Consider the following 21429-nt stretch of genomic DNA (forward strand, 5'->3'; position numbering starts at 1 on the left):
ACAATGTCAAAAGGGTGGAGGTTCATTAATGGGTGGACTGGGTTTTGACAATGGAGTTCTGGGACTAGTAAAAGACTTTGGGTGAGTCCTTGGGTGTGGACTTCATTTACTTTCTGGTTGGGCAGGCACTCCAGGTGTGGAGAGCTCCCTGTTAATGGGATTTTGATGTGCCAGTATTAAAGACAGAAGGAGCTGCTAGAAGATTAGATTTTTACCAAGAAGAAATAACACAGGATAGTTAACTAGATCTGCCATTGGTCCAGGTGGGGTCCCCTCCTTGGTGATGCTCAGGTGGGGGATGAGCATACTGCCCTGCCCTTTTGCACAGATGATTGCATTACTCCTTTGGCTGCTAGAAGACCTTTTCCAAGGAACCTGATTTCACATGGAGTCTACGTCTTGATGTATTTCTGACACATGCAAGGCCTTATGGGTAGCCATGCCTGGCTTGACCTGTGTTTGCTTGTCAGAGGATAGCAGCCGCGTTTCCTCCTTGCACATCAAAGGGCATACCTGGGGCATATCACTAGGGGGCGACATCCAGGAAAATCTTGGCCTCTATGCCCTGTTGTAGACCTTCTAAGATTACCATATCTCAGAGAAGATGCTGGGCTAGATGGAGTGCTGGTCTAATCTGATATGCTTGCTCTTCTTATGTTTCTTGGTGTGGTCAGTTACCCCACTTTTCTCAACGACATTTATCACTTGTTTTCTCCCAGCTTTAAGTGGTGTACATGGATGCTCACAGCAACCCTATGAATTAGATTCACCTGAGAAAGAGTGATTGTCCCCACCATGGGAGCATCAACACTCATGGGAGTGTGGAACCCTTGTTTCTCCCATCTGAGACTAATCTCCAGGCCACCCTGCTCCTCCCCAACGGCCTTTGTCAAAGACAGTGACAGAGTTGGATTTAAGCCCAGTAGCCCCTTACAGACCCACAGGAGTTTTGAGATATAAGCTCTCAAAAACCAAGGTTCCCTTTGTCAGATAGGAGGCTGCATGGAGATCTCCCAGTTGAATCGTTGACATGAAGAACTACAACACTCAAAAAACAACGGGGGAATATTGTGGTAGTCCACAAACAAAGATCTTCAAGGGAAGATTACAATGTGAGATTGCTGAGCTTGAATTAGTTCACAAGTTCAGAACAATGGACATCAGCCAGGACTGAATAGGGACATAGGATCCTTATCTCACTACAGATGCTAATTTTATGGGGGGGGGCAGAATTTCTCCTTCTCGGCCCATCTCTAGATTATTGCAATGTGCATTATACCTCTGCATCCTGAGTTCCTTCTTTGCAATAATCCTCTGACCTTCTGGCCGGGGTAAAAGGGCTCTGAGATCTCCATTCTGCATTGTATCCGAAGAAGGGAACTTCTTCAGTGGGGACAGGTCCAGGAGATATCAGGAGATTGGGGGCTAGAGCCTGAGGAGGGGAGGGACCTCAGTGGGGAACACTACCATAGAGTCCACCTTCCAAAGCAGCCATGTTCTCCAGGTGAACTGATCACTGTTGCATGGAGACATCATCCCAGGAGATCCCCATCCTCTGCCTGGAGGTTGGCAACCCTAGTCATGTTCACTAGCTTAGCTCCAGCATTGGCTTGGTGGACTCCTGTGATCCATTAGGCAAGTTTGCTTCAGTCTCGGCAAAAGATCAGTCCAGCCGATAGTAGATAAAGCACAGCCTTTTGCTGTGCTCAGGCTCCCCTGCACCCCTAGTGGCTGCAGCTAGAACAACATTAAAAAATAAACGGAAAGGCAAATTCTTGCAGACTTCCACACCCATGGTTTTTACTCCCTACCAGACTACAGCCATACAGCCTGGGAACGCCTACAACAACCAAATGAAAAGATTTTTTTTTCTGGATGCAGCATGATGTTGGCTTCAACGTACTCCCCTCCCACCCCTAGAAATTTGGTCCCCTCAATCCCGCTCTGCCAGCAGCCCTGCTTCAGAGTAAAACCAGATAGCCCTAATTAAAGCTCAGCTTCTCCAACAGCGCAAGAGCTGTTTGTTGCAGGCACCAGTGTTGCAGTTGCTCAGGTGAGAACCAAAATCCCACTCCTATTGCACCTAGAACTCTTCAATGTCTCTTCCTATTGACTGTATCAATAGATACTTTGCATCCTGGTGAGAAAGGACGACTCATGGGCCAGTTTGGTGTAGTGGTTAGGAGTGCTGACTTCTAATCTGGCATGCCAGGTTCGATTCTGTGTTGCCCCACAAGCAACCAGCTGGGTGACCTTGGGCTCGCCACGGCACTGATAAAACTGTTCTGACCAAGCAGCGATATCAGGGCTCTCTCAGCCTCACCCACCCCACAGGGCGTCTGTTGTGAGGAGAGGAATGGGAAGGCCACTTTGAGCCTCCTTCGGGTAGGGAAAAGCGGCATATAAGAACCAACTCTTCTTCTTCTTCTAAGGTGACCAGATTGTCCCACTTTTGGAGGGTCACCTGGCAAATTGTAAAGGTAAAGGTAAAGGTATCCCCTGTGCAAGCACCGAGTCATGTCTGACCCTTGGGGTGACGCCCTCCAGCGTTTTCATGGCAGACTCAATACGGGGTGGTTTGCCAGTGCCTTCCCCAGTCATCACCGTTTACCCCCCAGCAAGCTGGGTACTCATTTTACCGACCTCGGAAGGATGGAAGGCTGAGTCGACCTTGAGCTGGCTGCTGGGATTGAACCCCCAGCCTCATGGGCAAAGATTTCAGATGGCTGCCTTACCACTCTGCGCCACAAGAGGCCTTTTGGCAAATTGTACTTATGTTGAAATTTAAGAATATATATATTACAATACTATTTTTGCGTTCTATGCGTTCTATGAACATTTTTGTTGCTCCATATAGACCAAATTTTAATCAAGACCCCCCCCCCTGGTCAATGGTGTCCCACTTTACCAGTGTTAAAATCTGGTCACCTTACTAATGGGGCAAAATAAATCCACCCCTAGGTTTCCAGATGAACAGCATGAACAGCACCATATTTTCCAAGCCCTACTGCCTTCACTCTCTTAAGTGCCTGTATTAAAAGGGCATTTCACAGAACCCCTCCATAGCCAAGATGCTTGCAGGTCCTTGGGGAACTTTAACAGGTCCTTAACGCCCCACACATTCCAGTTGCTGCTCAGCCACTGGCCTCACTCAGCATGCACAGTAGATGGTGCTGTCTCCATGCAGCTGTATTTCATAGACGGCATGAAAAGGAAACTCACAACAGCCCACCGGCCAGTGTTTCCTGAGCTTTTGCTACGAGTGTGCAGGTCTGACCGCATTCAAAGAGGCACCCTCCCAAAAGTTCCCCTGCATTTTTATCAGTCAGTTCCTGGATCAAGGGAACCACTTCCTTATTTGTTCTAGGCAAGAAAAGCGGGTGAACATTTACCAGGAAATGTAGAAACAGTAAGGAGGAGTTAAATGCTCACTAAATTACATGTTAACTAGTTTTAAAGTTGTATATAGACGTATGGCAATCCACATAAATGAATCACAATGCAAGTTTTGAATATAAAGGTATAAGGAAGTGGATCTGGAACAAGACTAGGATGGATTTCCTTTTGGACTTTGAACCTGGGTATATGGGAAGCTAATGAGCCTCTTGTGGCGCAGAGTGGTAAGCGGCAGAAATGCTGGCTGAAGCTGTCTGTCCATGAGGTTGGGAGTTCGATCCCAGCAGCCGGCTCAAGGTTGACTCAGCCTTCCATCCTTCCGAGGTCAGTAAAATGAGTACCCAGCTTGCTGGGGGGTAAACGGTAATGACTGGGGAAGGCACTGGCAAGGCCATCCTGTATTGAGTCTGCCATGAAAACACTGGAGGGCGTCACCCCAAGGGTCAGACATGACTTGGTGCTTGCACAGGGGATACCTTTACCTTTATATGGGAAGCTGTGGCTAGTATGTAGGACTGATGGGATATGTAACATGGAATGTGGAGGAGAAAGTTTGAGTCTACTGAAGCCACTGGTCCCTTCCAACTCTATTATTCTATGATTCTACCCACCTGAATCTATCACCATGGAATATGGAGTTGTGATGAAATTAATCATATCATTGTCAAATACATCAGCTATGGAATTGGAAATTTAAAACATTTGAATAGAAGTAAGGACTATTGACTTGCAAGCGGGCACCTTGTGGCTGGAAGGAGATGCGACACAAGTGTTGGACTGAAACATGGCCACAGCTATATTTATCCCCCACTCAAGAAGGTCGGTCTGGCCTGAGAGGGAGCCTGACCTAAGCAGTCAATGGACTGCCTAAACCCCAGACTCCATAGGAGCCCTGGGGACTTGCACCGATTCTCAGCCAAGAACGTGGATCCCCTTGCCTACTGGAGTTCTATCCTAATGGGAAGTGACTTCAGCAGGAGAGCCAAAGTGCGCCAACCTCGACTACCCCTAGATCACCTGGCACATGAGCCTACTCCTGCCTTCCCAGCCAGGTTGGTGTTACCCGCTATGCGTTGCCTCTTAAGAGACCCCAAACCCCCAGGGAGTCCAACACGCAGGCCAGGCTCCCTGCCAACAGGCTCCATCTCCAGGTTAGATCTCCACAGCTGTGATGGACAAAAAACTTTACTGTCCGCTCGGCGATCATGGGGCAAGAGGCTGGGCTGCACAGTACATTACACCAGTGGTCCCCAACCCCCAGTCCAGGGACCGGTCCCGGTCCGTGGATCAGTCGGTACCAGGCTGCGGCTCCTCCTCATCCTCCTCCCTGGCTGCTGCCTTGGGGGCTGCCCTGCCACTCTGCCGCCAGCTCACCTTTGGTTCTCTCCAGAAGCCACCATGATTGGGGCTCCCCCTCGGCGTGGTACTGCGCAGCGGGCAGTGGGAAGTCAGGGCCACCGGCGGTAAAGCAAGTGGAGCAGGGGCTCAGGCAGCGGCAACATCCGTCAGCAAAAGACGACACCCCCCCCCCGGGCCTCAATAAAATTGTCAAGTGTTGACCGGTCCCCGGTGATAAAAAGGTTAGGGACCACTGCATTACACCTTTACAGATGCCCCAGGAGACGCCTCTCCAGTGGCAGAATGTGCCGTCGTTACGCCTGCACACAGAACAGGGGGCAACTGAGGCAGTCTCACTGTGCTTTGTATTTGGTACAGATTGTCTCGAGGAGTGCCATGAAGGAGATGGTGGGGAGAAATATGTATTATTCTATACCCAATAGTGTATAACTACTTTTGATATATGTGATTTGATATGTAGTCCCTCCTTTTCTTTTGTGTCCTTTTTATATTATTAGCTTGTTTCTTAAAATTAAAAAAAAGATGTCAAAAACTAATAACATTTGTAGCAGGATGTTGGCTTCTGGGAGTCACAGCTCACTTCTTCACCACAAAATGATCACAGTTTTGGGATTCCCTTTCATCAGAAAGATGCCTCCCCACTCCAAGGGGTACAGGACATTGGCAATGTCCAATATGAGAACTTTGGCCATTCATTCGTTTTTGAAACAGGCCAAGTGATTGTTGTCAATGGTGTTTCATCAGACTGGAGAGAGGTGAGTAGCGGGGTACCTCAGGGCTCAGTGCTCGGCCCGGTACTTTTTAACATATTTATTAATGATCTAGATGAGGGGGTAGAGGGACTATTCATCAAGTTTGCAGATGACACCAAATTGGGAGGACTGGCAAATACTCCGGAAGATAGAGACAGAGTTCAATGAGATCTGAACACAATGGAAAAATGGGCAAATGAGAACAAGATGCAATTTAATAAAGATAAGTGTAAAGTTCTGCATCTGGGTCAGAAAAATGAAAAGCATGCCTACTGGATGGGGGATACGCTTCTAGGTAACACTGTGTGTGAACGAGACCTTGGGGTACTTGTGGATTGTAAACTAAACATGAGCAGTCAGTGTGATGCAGCAGTAAAAAAGGCGAATGCCATTTTGGGGCATCACATCAAAATCACAAGACGTCATAGTCCCATTGTATACGGCACTGGTCAGACCACACTTGGAGTACTGTGTGCAGTTCTGGAGGCCTCACTTCAAGAAGGACGTAGATAAAATTGAAAGGGTACAGGGGAGAGCGATGAAGATGATCTGGGGCCAAGGGACCAAGCTCTATGAAGATAGGTTGAGGGACTTGGGAATGTTCAGCCTGGAGAAAAGGAGGTTGAGAGGGGACATGATAGCCCTCTTTAAGTATTTGAAAGGTTGTCACTTGGAGGAGGGCAGGAGGCTGTTTCTGTTGGCTGCAGAGGAGAGGACACGCAGTAATGGGTTTAAACGATATAGACTAGATATCAGGGGGAAAAATTTCACAGTCAGAGTAGTTCAGCAGTGGAAAAGGCTGCCTAAGGAGGTGGTGAGCTCCCCCTCACTGGCAGTCTTCAAGCAAAGGTTGGATACACACTTTTCTTGGATGCTTTAGGATGCTTAGGACTGATCCTGCGTTGAGCAGGGGGTTGGACTAGATGGCCTGTATGGCCCCTTCCAACTCTATGATTCTATGATTCTATGATCCTATGATTCTATGATGTTAAAAACTTTTTGATCACACGTGGCGATTTCACCATCCCTGTTTTATTTTTTAGGTCTCGGGGCCTACCAGGATTGTCAGTTGGGGCCTGGGGATCCCTTGGTTTGAAGCTTCTCCCCCCATTTCTGGGCTCCCAGAAACCAAGGGAAGTTCCCAGGCATGAGGAGGGAAGAAACAGGAAGTCAATGGTGAGGTGGGACGCTCTGGCTCCGGGACAAAACTCTATGGTAAGAAGCTAATTCTACCATAGAGATTTGCCTAAAAGCCAGAACATTGCCCCCATTGTCACTTCTGAGTAACACCAGTGTGTTGCATTAATATTCACTGCTCCAGTGACTCCCGGAACGCACACCCCAATCCCTTCTGGCAGCTACAAGGGACCTAGCAACCCTAGGGCCACCATATGGTGCTTTGGACTTTAGAAAAATATTCAGCACATCCTCACTTGGAATAGTAATATGAGCCTAGAAAGAATTCTAGGTAAATATGACTCTGCTAAGGAGCATTTCTATACCAATGGGGTGACAATTATTTTTTAAAGACTATATCTGAAGAGACCCTGATCAGGGTGGCCCAGGCTAGCCTGATCTCATCAGATCTCAGAAGCTATGCAAGGTTGCCCCAGGTTAGAACTTGGATGGGTGACCATGAAGGAACGTCAAAGTTGCTGCACGGCAGCAGACAAAGGCCGACCACCTCTATTCATCTCCTACCTTGAAAACCCCTTGGGGGGTTGCTACATGTCAGCTGCGACTTATTGACACTGCACACACACTCATGTCCGAAAAGACATCGGAAAGAGCGCCAGCTTTAATTTGCGGGACTCGAATTCAAGACCACCTTTAGGTGTGGAATTGATCATGTCCCAGCATAGACTACCTCTTAGTCAGTATGGGAAGGAAAAAACGAGGCCACCTTTGGTTTGGTAGAAGAAATCTCAATTGCTGAATTTGGTCCCAATATGGACTAGGACAGAGATAAGAGGCGCATAGTTTATCCTCCCATGCTATGTTTTCAATAGAAAGCCCCCTCCTCCTTAATGAGGTTATAAATTCTGCTGGGGGGGGGAGGCTGGCTCTCACATCTTACCTGTCTTTGTTCTATACAGAGTTCACAGCAGTTCAGCTTCACCCAATGAGTTTCCCTTGCAATTACATTGCATATAATTTGGTGGTAACCCCAGCTAAGTAGACCTGATATAGAGAACTCAAATCTGTCCCTGGCACAAAAACATCACACCACACACCTGCTTAGCACATCCAGGGGTTTATTATGGCATAAACTTGAATTTGGACATCATGTTTGTCATTTGACAGGTCAACCAGTTTCTCTGTGCTTCGTGATGCTGAAGTTCGTGCCTGCAATTATCTTATTCTAATCACATGAGACGATAGCTATGATTTGTAGGTCATCAAATCAACTCAAATCATAATTTTGGATCTTGCTTTGATGTACTCTGAGTAACAATTAATAGATGAGCAGACATCATTTGGACATTCACAAGAACCGCTGAGTTTAATTAAACCAATTTTGGTGACATCTGAACCTAGGGTGACTCTGCACTGGGCTTTTTATCCTCAGTGATCCCGAATTAAAGAAAGTTATCTACATGTTATTAGATTTCCATTCTTATATTTAGCCTTTTAAATCTCCCCTCTGCAATGTCTATGATTGATCCGTGATGACACTACCTTTCCCCTGCGATATCCAGTACAGGATATAACTCACATTTGAGGAAACAGCTCTGGGAGCCCCAGTATTAAGTGTAGATGTTCTGTGTTTTGCCACATTTCTTTGCTCCCCGGCGCCTCCAATACTGACATAGTAAAGGAGTCTGTCGCTGATTGGTCAGGGTGTCAGTTCAAAGTCTGCCCGGTTCCCAGTTGCCATTCCCTCACAAGACTTATTTTTCACCCTTATTTTGGGATCTGTTTTAAAGTGACTGCGCTCCAAAAGCCCACACTTCTCTCAGCAAAGATTTGTCTCTTGGATTTACTTTCCCCTCCTCCTTCTCTGTGATGCTGCTGTCTCCCCTTCCCACACCCCACTCCTGCAGGAAAAGAAAGATAGACAAGTAGGCTTGAGCTCCACTGGCTTACTCTGGCTGTAGACTCGGCACTAGTCAAAAGGCAGGAAATAAAGCACTCTCCAGCCTTGTGCTCCTTCAATGCTGGCTGAAGGTTCACCCAATCCCCCCCCCCAATGAGGCGGGAAGGAGACTGAAAACTTGGACAATGCAAATGCAGAAGGGCGATCTCTGTTTCAAATCGGGGGAAAGGAAGGCTGTAGATATGGGTTCAAATCAACCAGAATTTGGCAAGGTTTACAGTGGGGGAAAATGTAAGTGTAGATTATATGCTAGTCTTTCAGTGACTGTTTCTGGAGGTTATGCTAGTCTTTCAGTGACTGTTTCTGGAGGTTTATAGTTTCAGAGTGCTCCTATCGAAGGGTGACAGGAGGATCATGGTGAAAGGGAAGATGTTGGCCACACAAAGTGCATCTAAGCTTTCACGAGCGGTCCCATCTCTCCACAAGCTCTGTTCATCATCACAAGAGAATCAGGCCTCCAGGCCGGAGACATTCACCACCGTGCTCTTTTCTGACTTTGAGAGCCCTTTTCTGTAGAAACAAGTTCACAGGAAATAAGCACCACTAATTTCCTCTTCAGTTTCTGGCAGCTTCTTGAAGCAAGAAAACCACGGTAGCTGTCACAAGGTTTTCCTGCACTCTCCTACTCCTCTCTTGTATGTTCCTGTTTCTTCAGGAGGGGGTCTGTTCCACCAAGGTTTTTCTCCCCGTACTGATCAATTTGATATCACATAAGTTCATGCCTGGTGTATCTCCCTGCAATTATTAAACTTTTGTGATAACTAATTGACTACTAGAGGGAGCTAACCCCATGCAGAACAGGGGGGGGAGGGGAGTGAAGAAACACAAACTTACAAAGTGAGAAAAATAAGAATGCAGAAAACCCCATAATCATTTTGCCTTTCATATTTAGCTGAATCAATGTTCTGGAAAGTTCATTGACCGTACTTAGCTCTGCCTACAACCAGAGGAGATGAATATGTTGGTTCAGTCATGACAGGGCTGACATTCTGCACGTGCTCAGAGGAGTTATTTCCAGGGAGCAGAGACAAAGTAGCTAAGCTAGGTTGACACAGAGATTTTAACTCCAGCTGCTTACAGCTTCAGCTATCTAGCACATGTTTCATCCCAGCTTTTCTCCAGGGTTCACCTTTGGGGAACTGACTGGGCCAGTCACCCAGCAACTGTCTTGGCAGAATGGGGATTCGGCCCAGATATCCCCTACCCAAGTCCAGTACTCTAACTTCTTCACCATGAGGTTATCACTTGATAGTAAGCACTGGGAGAAAGACCATGTTGTCCACTTGCACCTGCCCATTCATTTAAACAGGTGTGCGTTTACCGTTAAACTATCATTACCATTTATAGCAATGGGAAATTGACATGTGCCTTCAAGAATCTTTTAAATCTGCTGGTATCAAGTTTCTGACTCAGTCAACAGCTATGCAGGAAAGCGGATGTACGGTTACAGTTCAGTTTTCCTGTGAATACACGTAGCTGACTTATATCAAGTTAGACTGTTGCTCAATCAAAGTCCGTCTGTCTACTCTGATGGGCTGTGGCTCACCAAGGTTTCAGATGGAGGTTTTACATACCACCTACCACCTAATTCTTAACTCAAGACACTGGGGATTGAAACTGAGACCTTCTACATATCAAGCAGATGGTCTTAGTGTTGCCATGTCCCCCCTGGACACCAACAGGGGATGCAGGGTAGGGACACTAGATCCAAGTTGAGAAATTCCTGGAGATTTGGAATGAAACCTGGGAAGGACAGGGACCTCAATGGGTACAATTCCATAGATTATACCAGGGATAATCAACCTGCGGTCCTCCAGATGTTCATGGACTACAATTCCCATGAGCCCCTGCCAGCAAACGCTGGCAGGGGCTCATGGGAATTGTAGTCCATGAACATCTGGAGGACCACAGGTTGACTACCCCTGGATTATACTGTCCAAAGAAGCCATTTTTTTCCCCAGGGAAACCAACCTCTCTAATCTGGAATTGAGCTGTAATGCCAGAGGATCCCCAAATCCCACCTGGAAACTGGCATACCTAGATGCTCTACCACCTTCCCATGCTGTGCTCTTCAACATAACTTGATTTGGATCCAATAACAGGATCACAATCTCCCACTCTGCAGTTTGTGCAACTCCCACTGACACCAACCCAGACATGTAGAGTGGAAGTGGCAGATGAGACACTGGTGTGGTTAAGTCACACTGGTATTCCCATAAATGACATGCACATCTTCTTCTAAAGGCTATTAAAAGGTCCACCTTTAATGTGATTAAAGGCAATCTATATCTAGATTGCGCAGAGTGGCGCAGAGTTGTAAGGCAGCAGACATGCAGTCTGAAACCTCTGCCCATGAGGCTGGGAGTTCAATCCCAGCAGCCGGCTCAAGATTGACTCAGCCTTCCATCCTTCCGAGGTCAGTAAAATGAGTACCCAGCTTGCTGGGGGGTAAACGGTAATGACTGCGGAAGGCACTGGCAAACCATCCCGTATTGAGTCTGCCATGAAAACGCTGGAGGGTGTCACCCCAAGGGTCAGACATGACCCGGTGCTTGCACAGGGGATACCTTTACCTTTACCTATATCTAAAAGGTCCACTTGTGCCTCACCTTCTCCCCAGCCATGCTAACTTAGGGGCCCGAGAACAAGCTGAGAAAATTCCTGGGGGTTTAGGGGTGTTTTTGATGTAGGGCAGAGTTTGGGGAGGGGAGGAAACTCCATGGGCTCAGGATACCATGGAGGCTGCTCTCCAAAGCTGTCCTTGCCATCAAGGGGAACTGATCTTTGATAGTCTGGATATCAGCTGTCAATCTGGGAGAACTCCAGACTGTACTGGGAGGATGGGAATTCTTTGCTAACTTACTGATTACTTCCTGACATGGCCCCAGGGGGATCTTTTTGCAGGACGTTGGTCCGGCAGTACATCAGCAAGCCTCGTCGCCGCTTGTAATAGCAGGATGTGTCCACCACCAAGAAGACCACCAGAAGGATCGCCAGGACGATGGCCAAGATGATGCCAATTCCCAGTCCCTTTTTGGGAGCCTCTGGAAAAGGAGAACAGCATTTGTTCCACAGAGGCTTTGTTCACGTATTACGGTAAATGCATGTACACCCTGCCTGGATGTCCGTACATCTGGTTTGTAAGAAAGAGGCAAGATGTGTTCACTTTACAAATGAAACTTGGGGGCATAAATATGGGGTTTGCATTTCATGTTCAGCTTTAAGAGAAACCACGTTGGACCAGACCAATGGCCTATCCAGTCCAACATTCTGTTACACAGTGACCAAAACCCAGGTGCCATCAGGAGGTCCATCAATGGGGCAAGAACTCCAAAAGCCCTCCCACTGTTGCCTCCTATTTCCCAGAATACACAGTATCACTGTCCCAGATGTGCATTAACGGTAAAGTGAGAATTACGCACACGCAAAGATCAATTGAGTGTACTGTACATGGATCATATGTGCATTCACTGTAGCTTATGAACAGATCTAGAGATTACATGGTCTGTTTGGGTTTTGTTTTTTTAACAATCCTCAGTGATCTCACTTATTTTACATACGTCAGAATTGATATGCCATCTTTCCATCTCACCTGGGCCGAAAGGACTGAAAAACTAGTGTTCATTGAGAAAACTAAGACACTTCAAATATACCTCCTCCCTGTGCCTATACCTCCCCTTCACTCCTTATTTGGAAACTAAGGGCAAAGCCCATTGCATTCAAGAATACAAGGGTTGGGGTGGAAGAACTCTGTGGATGGCCTCTCCCTCCCCCCAGGACCTGGAAAGGCTGCAGGCTGCAGGCTCCCGGGAAGGGAACTCACCAGCAGGGGCAGCTCTCTTGTGGCAGGGATCTGCAGCCTCCGAGCCTCGGAGGGAAGTGGAAGGGGGATGGGGTGGTCAGGGGTGGGGGACGGAAAGCGGTTGGCTGGCTGCTGGACAGACAGGCAAGCTGGTTGGAGGAGGAGGCACTCATGAGCGGGACAGCATGGGGTTAAAATCGCCTCACAGCCATTTTCTTCCTAGTCTTGGCAAACAGCTTGTAGGAACAGTATGTTAATCTCCAATAAAGCAAGCTCTTCTTCAAATTGAGTTTTCTTATTGTGGCAATTGGCTGAAATCTCACACATGGCAACTGACACCCTCTCTCATACATAATGGTTGAGGGCATTCTGTTTCACTGTTATCTGAAGAAGTATAAAAAGGTAAAGGTATCCCCTGTGCAAGCACCGAGTCATGTCTGACCCTTGGGGTGACGCCCTCTAGCGTTTTCATGGCAGACTCAATACGGGGTGGTTTGCCAGTGCCTTCCCCAGTCATGACCGTTTACCCCCTAGCAAGCTGGGTACTCATTTTACCGACCTCGGAAGGATGGAAGGCTGAGTCAACCTTGAGCCGGCTGCTGGGATTGAACTCCCAGCCTTATGGGCAAAGCTTTCAGACGGCTGCCTTACCACTCTGCGCCACAAGAGGCTCTTGAAGAAGTATGACTGCACACAAAAGCTTATCTTTTGAGAAGGAGGAGGAGGAGGAGGAGGAGGAGGAGGAGACGAAGAAGAAGAAGAAGAAGAAGAAGAAGAAGAAGAAGAAGAAGAAGAAGAAGAAGAAGACACCCTGTGAGGGAGTTGAGACTGAGAGAGCCCTGATATTACTGCTTGGTCAGAACAGTTATATCAGTGCAGTGGCGAGCCCAAGGTCACCCAGCTGGTTGCATGTGGGGGAGTGCAGAATCGAACCTGGCATGCCAGATTAGAAGTCCGCACTCCTAACCACTACACCAAACTAGCTCACCAAAGTTGAATAAAACTTTGTTGGCCTTAAGGGTGCCACTGGAGGTCATCTTTGTTCTGGGAGTTAATACCAACACAGCCACCCACCTGAATCTTTCCCTTCTTACAGATTGTCTTCACAACTGCAAAGTAGGATAGGCTGAGAGAAAGTCATTGAGCCAAGGTCATTGAGTGAACTCCTGTCTCTTTGTACAATTACACGTCACACAGTTCTATGATGGGAAGGCCTGGAAGTTGAATAGTTTCGAAACAGGTGGCACGAAAATGTTCTCAGTATGAAATGTAGGAAAGACAGTGTGGGTTGTGGATATGGGGGAAATCAGGTTCAAGTCCCAATTTGGCCTAAATAAGGCTTCCAAGCTGCCAAAACAAAATGTCCTGTCACTTTAAATAAGGTTTCAAATAAGGAAATGGGCAGCTGAATATTTTCATGTTGTGAAGCTCAATCGTATCACCTGATATGGTTGCCAGCATTGCCTTAACAAGTGAGTTTTTGAGGATGGTGCCTGTTCACTTCCTGGTACCACTCTAGGGATTTCCCCTAATCAGCATGGGAATTATTTTCTGGCCTTTTCCCCCTCTGACCTGGGTTTCTTCATGAGTCAACGCTGTGACTCAGTGGCTATAAAGGAAAATGGGATTTTAGGCAGTATCAAAAGAAGTATAGTGTCCAGATCATGCAAGGTGGTGGTACTACTTTACTCTGCTCTGGTAAGACCCCACTTGGAGGATTGTGCTCATGTTTAGGAACCACAATTGAACAAAGATGTAAACGAGAGAGAGAGAGAGAGAGAGAGAGAGAGAGAAAGAGAGATTTCTGCTTCTCCTGGAGAGGAAGTACTATGAACCTAGTTGAAGTCCACATGTGTCCCACAGCTGATGGCCGGTTGCTTTACGCTTACCTTGCTTAAAGGGAAGTTCCTTCACTGTGCTGCCCATTTCATTCATAGCTGTGATTGAGAAGTTTGAAATATCCTCTTGGGAAGCTGGGGTAAACTAAAGAAAATGTTTCAACTATTAGTTCAGCCAAGTCAGAATTTTATTGCATATAGCCATAGGCTATTACAGTATAAAAAGATTTAAAACATTTCAAATCAATAGTGAAATAGTAACAAAAATAATGAGCAACACCGATTCAAATTACTAATTACCATAAGAACAATAAGATCATTTCTAGAGTGTAGATATCCACCTACAGTTATTCTTGGTATGTGCTCTCTGCCGAACCACTTTGGCCCTTATTTTCTTAATTGCAATGGCAAATAATGACATTTTGTTAGAGACAAATGAATTAGTATCTGATAGCAAGAAGCACAAATGTTACCTGGTCAGATTTACCATTTATCCCATCTAGTAGGTCAGCAAGAAATTTGGCCCTAGGATCTGTATACAATGGGCGGTATTTCAGCTACTAGCACAAGACTACATACAAAATGGCTGTTTTTGTTGACATAGAAGTGAATGATAGAGCTGGAACGGATCTCCAGGGTCATCTACTCCCACAGGTTGGGGATCGCTACCTTGGAGGACTGACCTCCCTCCCGCTATGGGCCATGCCTCACCTCAAAGGAGTACACATAATTGTTTTGGTCCTGTGCCACCTTCTTGATTTCATTGCCTTCAAAAACTTTGCCCCTCCAAGAGATGAAGACAGATGGGATAGGGTTGGCCAGGACGGTGAAGTTGACTTGGGTGGGATTCCCAATCTGGGAGGTGCCAAGCATTTCTTCCCGTAGGAGCTTTATCCTCGGAGTAACTGGGAAGGCAAACCAGATAGTATCAAGTTGTGCTCTCCCTACTGCTCATGCAAGTCACACTCCCAGCAACCATGCTCCCTTTTGAGAAGTTAGTAAGAAGAAACATGTTTGGACAAGCCTCAGTTATAAAGTTATGTTTCAGAACATCAGGGATGGACAAGCCATTGAATTTATATAGAAATTTCCTGGTGGGCAGCCACTCTAGAAGGACACTAGAAGCCACCAGAATCAAGCTAGGTCAGTGCCTCATGATTCAGAGCATTCATTGGCTGAGTTCATATCTCAGGGGTCACTCAGTTTAGCTTGTTCCGGGGTTGTTTTTACTTCCCAGTCCACTCCCGTCTCTGGGGGGGTCAGGGGAAATGGAACAATAGTCTCAGGTGACCTCTCTGACCTGCTAATTTTCTCTGCAAAGTATTTGTCCCCCCCCCCAAAAAAAACTTGAAATGATACAGTTCAAGCTGATTGGATGACCTCTTTCAAACCCCTCCCACTGCTGCATAGACTTCGTGGCATGACCTTTTTAAAATTTTACTGGGATAGAATGGAGGTCAGTTTGCATCTGTTCCAAGCAAGCCACCCTTTGAAAAAAATCCCCACAAAATCCAGAATATCCCTCCTTCCGTCCATACAACACAAATTACAGCCTAGTGCAGCCTCATTTTACTTCAGGGCCTTGCAAAGAAGGAAGAGCATGCTTAACCTCTCCTTGATTTTGTTGTTTTTAATCTGCTCCCCCATTCTGCTGCCAGCATTTCAAGTGGCAAAAAACACAATTTTGTTTCTTTAAAATTCTTTTTTTTTCTTAATTTTTTTTAAATTAAAAAAAAATTACGAGCCTCTTGTGGCGCAGAGTGGTAAGGCAGCCGTCTGAAAACTTTGCCCATGAGGCTGGGAGTTCAATCCCAGCAGCCGGCTCAAGGTTGACTCAGCCTTCCATCCTTCCAAGGTTGCTAAAATGAGTACCCAGCTTGCTGGGGGGGTAAACGGTAATGACTGGGGAAGGCACTGGCAAACCACCCCGTATTGAGTCTGAAAACGCTGGAGGGCGTCACCCCAAGGGTCAGACATGACTCGGTGCTTGCACAGGGGATCCCTTTACCTTTACCTAAAATTCTAATAACAAAAAAGAAGTCCAGTTTCGAAGAATAACACATAGTAGAGACTGAAGTGTCAAATTGTTTCTCCTTTCCTTGCATGGCCCCAAGGCAAGCTAAGATTCCACAAGCCTATAGTTGAATTCTATTGAGGTCTGTTTGAGCCCTGATTCTCCTACACCCTACTAATAGGGGACAGGCAGACTACTGTTACCTTCTCCGTATTTACGTATTTACATCTTTCCTTTACAGATTCATAGACTCATGCGTCCCCCACATCACCAGCTTTACCCTAGATGAGTTACAATTCATTGTCCCCAATCTCAATCTGAAATCCTTTCTTCCTTTAACAGGCCAACGTCCCACACCTCTGCAGAGAGTTAAGACACAGGACATCTCTTACATTTAACGTGGAGAGTGATGTTTGTGAAAATCACTTCCTTCCGCTCTTCAGTGCTGGCTTCACAGCTGTAGACCCCAGCATCTGAAGGTTGGGTGTTCTCTATCACCAGTAGGCCATTGTTCACAATGATACGACCTGTGCCAACCAGAAGAAAGGTGCTGACAGCTGTGGTGTTGTTGGACATTCTCAGTGGTCTTCAACCCAACATGTTTACTCACCAGCCTCAAGAAGACTGAGGTCCTGGTTTCTAAAAAGCCACCTGATAGATGGCGGTGGGATGCCCGTGGCCAGGCAGTTGAAATCTACTGTTGAGCCTTCTATCACCTCCTTCTCAGAGTCCATCCTAGTGACGAATGTGGGTCTCTCTGGACCAGGACCAGAAAGGAAAAAGGTGGAAATGAGGGGATAATCCAGCATAATTTACATATTATTATTATAACTATATTATATATATATAATATTATATATTATTATAACTATTATAACTATAATAATAATTGAACAAGGCTCTTTCTAGTCCCTTTCCAACACACTAACCACAATACCACACTGAAGCTCACTTGGGTGAGTATACAGAAAACTAGCGAGTTCCAAGCCCTCTCCCCAAAGACACCACTGTACATGCAGACTTAAAGGGATTTAACAGTCATTCTCCTCTCCCAGAAAAACATGGAACTGCAGTCCTGTGAGGAGGCAGAAAGACTCTCCAACAGAATTCTCAGCAGACTACAATGCATTCTGCAGGGGGTTGGACTAGATGTTCCTGGGAGTCCCTTTCCACTCTATGATCAGGGTCCTGACAGAACCTAAACAGTTCCAAAAGGCCTGCGAAAGGGAGCTCCTCTGCCAGGCATTTGGTTGAGGTCAACCCAAACCACCACTTCTAGTTGGCCCCCAAGCTCCCCCCTACGACCAACAGTAATCGGTTTTACCCACTGGGTCCCAGTAAGAGTTGAGCTGAGGCTCTCACAATTTCTATTTTATAATGTTATTGTTATGATCTTGTTATTATTGTTATAATATTATTACTGTTACTGTTACCTGTTACCATATGTTAATTGTATCTTTTCCTGTTTTCTGTAAACCGCCCTGAGCCCTCGGGGAGGGGGGTATATAAATATAATAAATAAAACAAATAAATGATTCTACTCCCAAGTTCCTTTGGGTGGAAGCCATGACAGATTAAGCCTGATTTGCCTGACCTCCAGATCATACAGATCAGTTGCCCTACAGATTTACCCAATTCTTTTATTCTCCTTCCCACATGATCCAACGTGAACATCAGTTCAAATCCACATTTGATTACTTGGTACACAAGCTTCGTTGAAGGATAGAGGGCTCACTGGATATTTCCAATCAATGTCACTTACGAACCACACGGATTTTGATTGGGACAATGACCAGCTCTCCATTGTCAAACTCTCCTTTGCACTGGAAGATCCCTCCACTTCCCGGGTCTGTTAGAGTCATCTCCAGCTCCTTGGATACCTCATCAATGTGTTTCTCTTTGTATGGTTTGTCTGACTCCGCTGAGATTTCTTCCCCCTCAGGGTCAATCCAGATTAAATCAGCTTCCCCACTTCCTCTCACTGCAAAGTGCCAGAGTAAATATAAACAATTATTACAGCAGAACATCTGGCTGGAAAAGACAAGGCAAGATGAGGTTTTAAAACAAAATGGATAAGAATCTTAGCTAGAGGAGAAGAAGAGCTGAGGGTTTTCGTAGCCTACTTTTTGCTCCCTGAAGTTGTCTCAAACTGACTTGTGATCACTTGCCCTTCCTCTCCCCACAACAGACACCCTGTGAGGTAGGGGGGTCTGAGAGAACTCTGAGAGAACTGGGACTGGTCCAAGGTTCCTCAGCTAACTCCATGTTGAGGAGGAGTGGGGAATCAAACCTGGCTCTCCAGATTAGAGGCCACCACTTTTAACCACTACTCCAAACTGGCTCTTGAAGGGATGGAATAGAGAGACAGAGAAAGAAATATTTTGGGTTGGGCAGACACAAGGTTGTGGGGATAGATGGTCTGATTTCACCTTTGCACAAAAAAATGGCCTTCTCGCCCAATTGCACCTCCCCGTTGCTAGGAATAATCTCCAGAGATTCTTTGGTGCCGTAGACAGTCCCTAGGAAAGAAGAAATGCATCAGGTAGTAGGATGTAATGTAGTCATAGCTTGGTGTTAAAAGGTCCTGGGTTTATTCCTGATCTCATCAGACTGTGAGTGGGTGGGCAGAAGGGATTGTGTCAGTGCTTGACTCTTGTAGCCCTTTCTTGCATGCCCAGAGATATGACCACCACCACTTTCTTCCAAGCTAGACTGGCCAAAGATTCTGGTTGTGGGGGAGGCACCATCAGGACATGGAATTGGGGTCACTGTGGGTGGGCAGGTATTTCTGAGTGTCCTACATTTTGCAGGGAGTTGGACTAAATGACCCTGGAGATCCCTTCCCAACTCTATGATTCTATGATCTTGGAAGCCATATATGGTCAGCCCTGCTCAGTATTTGGATGGGAAACCACCAAGGGAAGCCCATGGTTGCTATGCAAAGACCAACCACCTCTGTTCGTCTCTTGCCTTGAAAAACTACTGGGGTCACCATAGGGGCTTAAATTCTAAGTGGGCTTAGAGATCTCCAGGAATTACAACTGACCTCTGGATTATACAGATCAGTTGCCCTAGAGAAAACAGCTGTTTTGAAGGACAGACTCTATGGCATTGTACCCCCTCTTCTGCAATCTCTGCCATCTCCAGGATCCACCCACAGAATCTCCAGGAAATTCTTAACCCAGAGTTGGCAACCTTAAGTCATCTGCAACTTGACTTCCAGATCGCCTTCCCTACAACATTTCAAAAATGTCAGTTTGACATGTTGAATTCTAAAGGTGATCAAATTTCAGTTTTGAAAGTTCAGTTGGAAGGGTACGTTAAAACAAAAACACAAGTCTCTGTCCTTGAATTTTAATCCAATTGGGCATCCTTTTGTTAAATCAAATAATTTTCTACATTAAAAGAAAAATTCAGTTCCACCCATAAGCAGGAAAGTTGCTTTCTTAAATGCAGATATATACAACAAAGAGCTACAATTCATTCTGACCTTTACAGAGATTTTTGGATCATGAACAACCACAATCTGGAAAATGATTTTTGATAGTCCTGATTTATTCCAATTACGACATGGGATTTATCCAGTTAACGAATTGGCCCTACTTTTGTGCGTGTTTTAAAGCTTAGGACAGAAATGTTGCAGTGTGTATTCTGAATAATTTTATTTTATGGTGTGTATTTTAGTAATTTGTACCACTGAGGAAGGCCTTGCGGACAAAACAAATTGAGTTTTAAAGGAATTGTTCATCATTCATTATTTGTAATGCATACAAGCTTTCTTGATTTAATAAATGTAACACATTAGTATTTATAAGACTTTTTTGTCAACCTTCTACTTACCAAGTTGACAAGAAGTTCCAGACAGAAACTTATAAATGAGGTTTTTTAATGTAAGCAAATTTGAATGAAAAGAATTATCCAGATCCCACACAACCACACAAAAATATCAGCACCAATTATACAATTTTTGTTCAACTCCTAAAATGCTGCTGGAGGAGGAGGAGGAGGAAGAGGAGGAGGAGGAGAAGAAGAAGAAGAGTTGGTTCTTATATCCCACTGTTCTCTACCTCAAAGCAGCTTACATTCACCTTCCCTTTCCTCTCCCCACAACAGACGCCCTGTGAGGGAGGTGAGGCTGAGAGAGCCCTGATATTACTGAAGAAAAAGAGTTGGTTCTTATATGCCACTTTTCTCTACCCAAAGGAGTCTTAAAGCATCTTACAGTCACCTCCCCTTTCCCTCTCCCCACAACAGACACCCTGTGAGGTAGGTGAAGCTGAGAGAGCCCTAATATTACTGCTCAGTCAGAACAGCTTTATCAGTGCTGTGACAAGACAAAGGTCATCCAGCTGGTTGCATGTGGAGGAGGAGCAGGGAATCAAACCCAGCTCACCAGATTAGAAGTTCACACTCCTAACCACTACACCAAGTTGGCACTCAGTCTAGAAGAAAGAAATTTGCTTAAGGGCAAATGCAGTGATTTGGGTACTTCCCTCCCAGAACCCCAAGAGGCCCCTTTGAGTCATTCTTCTTACCAACTGCAAATAAGATGCTCAAAAGTCTGCCTGGTCCCATCTTCTGGATGATAGGTGAGGATCAGAATGGACCTCCTCCTGTTTGAGTGCCAGCACTTTGGAATAGGGGCTCTGGAGCCCTGGCCTATTTATAATGTTATACTCCGCTCCTCTCCATTCTGTTTTTTCCTGCCTCTTTTCATTGCTGCACCCATGTGGCACCAGGGTGGGGCAGAGAAGGGAACTAGCACCAGGAGCCAGACTGGGAGCGGAGACAAGGGAAGAGATGGTCCCCCTGCCCTTCCTCAATTTATCAAGAGATGGGAAAACACTGCAGTCTGTATATATTTGAAGAGTGGAAGTGTGGAGGAACATCCAGTGCCGAAGCTCATAAATTGCATCCACAAGAACACATTAAGCGGCCTTATACAAAATTGAACTAGTCGTCCAAATATTTGGTTCGTATAGCAGAGTTTGCCCAATCGCAGAAGTATGATGCCGAGTACACTAAAGAAATCACCGAAGGCGTATATTCCCAAATGCATAAACTTCCATTTATTTGAGCGGATCCAGTTTACATGCAGGTTGCTGTTGAAAGAAGAGAAAGAAAAGTCTGATCTAACGAGTACTTTTCCTCTTACAAATGGCCAGCTTGTC

The 21429-nt window shown here is 45.9% G+C and overlaps 1 protein-coding gene across 4 annotated transcripts; it reads right to left on the reverse strand.

Annotated features, from left to right (window-relative positions):
* Window positions 1-7754: 7754 nt before the first annotated feature.
* LOC143837294 (neural cell adhesion molecule 1-like) lies at window positions 7755-20947 on the reverse strand. Of its 4 annotated transcripts, XM_077336931.1 has the most exons (9): window positions 20794-20947; window positions 18688-18777; window positions 18021-18239; window positions 16869-17015; window positions 16651-16785; window positions 14956-15149; window positions 14296-14389; window positions 11468-11648; window positions 7755-9114 (listed from the first exon to the last, which is right to left on the reverse strand). In XM_077336931.1, the coding sequence occupies exons 1-9, from the start codon at window positions 20831-20833 to the stop codon at window positions 9054-9056; spliced, it is 1161 nt and encodes a 386-aa protein (XP_077193046.1). In that variant the 5' UTR covers window positions 20834-20947; the 3' UTR covers window positions 7755-9053. The 4 variants fall into 4 exon arrangements, with proteins under 4 accessions (XP_077193046.1, XP_077193048.1, XP_077193047.1 ...); XM_077336933.1 differs by lacking the exon at window positions 11468-11648; XM_077336932.1 differs by lacking the exon at window positions 18688-18777 and having other exon boundaries at window positions 20794-20900.
* Between the last annotated feature and the right edge of the window lie 482 nt (window positions 20948-21429).

This window comes from Paroedura picta, chromosome 5, assembly GCF_049243985.1.
Source record: "Paroedura picta isolate Pp20150507F chromosome 5, Ppicta_v3.0, whole genome shotgun sequence".
Classification (NCBI taxonomy): domain Eukaryota; kingdom Metazoa; phylum Chordata; class Lepidosauria; order Squamata; family Gekkonidae; genus Paroedura; species Paroedura picta.

What these genes read in the sequence shown, in the direction of transcription:
- LOC143837294 (XM_077336931.1), bottom strand. Translation starts at nt 20,833, where the DNA reads ATGGGACCAGGCAGACTTTTGAGCATCTTATTTGCAGTTG. An exon ending in AATCAAAATCCGTGTGGTTC is followed by an intron (nt 17,016 to 18,020) that starts GTAAGTGACATT and finishes GTCCTGGTCCAG; the next exon opens with AGAGACCCACATTCGTCACT. An exon ending in CCTCAGTCTTCTTGAGGCTG is followed by an intron (nt 16,786 to 16,868) that starts GTGAGTAAACAT and finishes TGGTTGGCACAG; the next exon opens with GTCGTATCATTGTGAACAAT.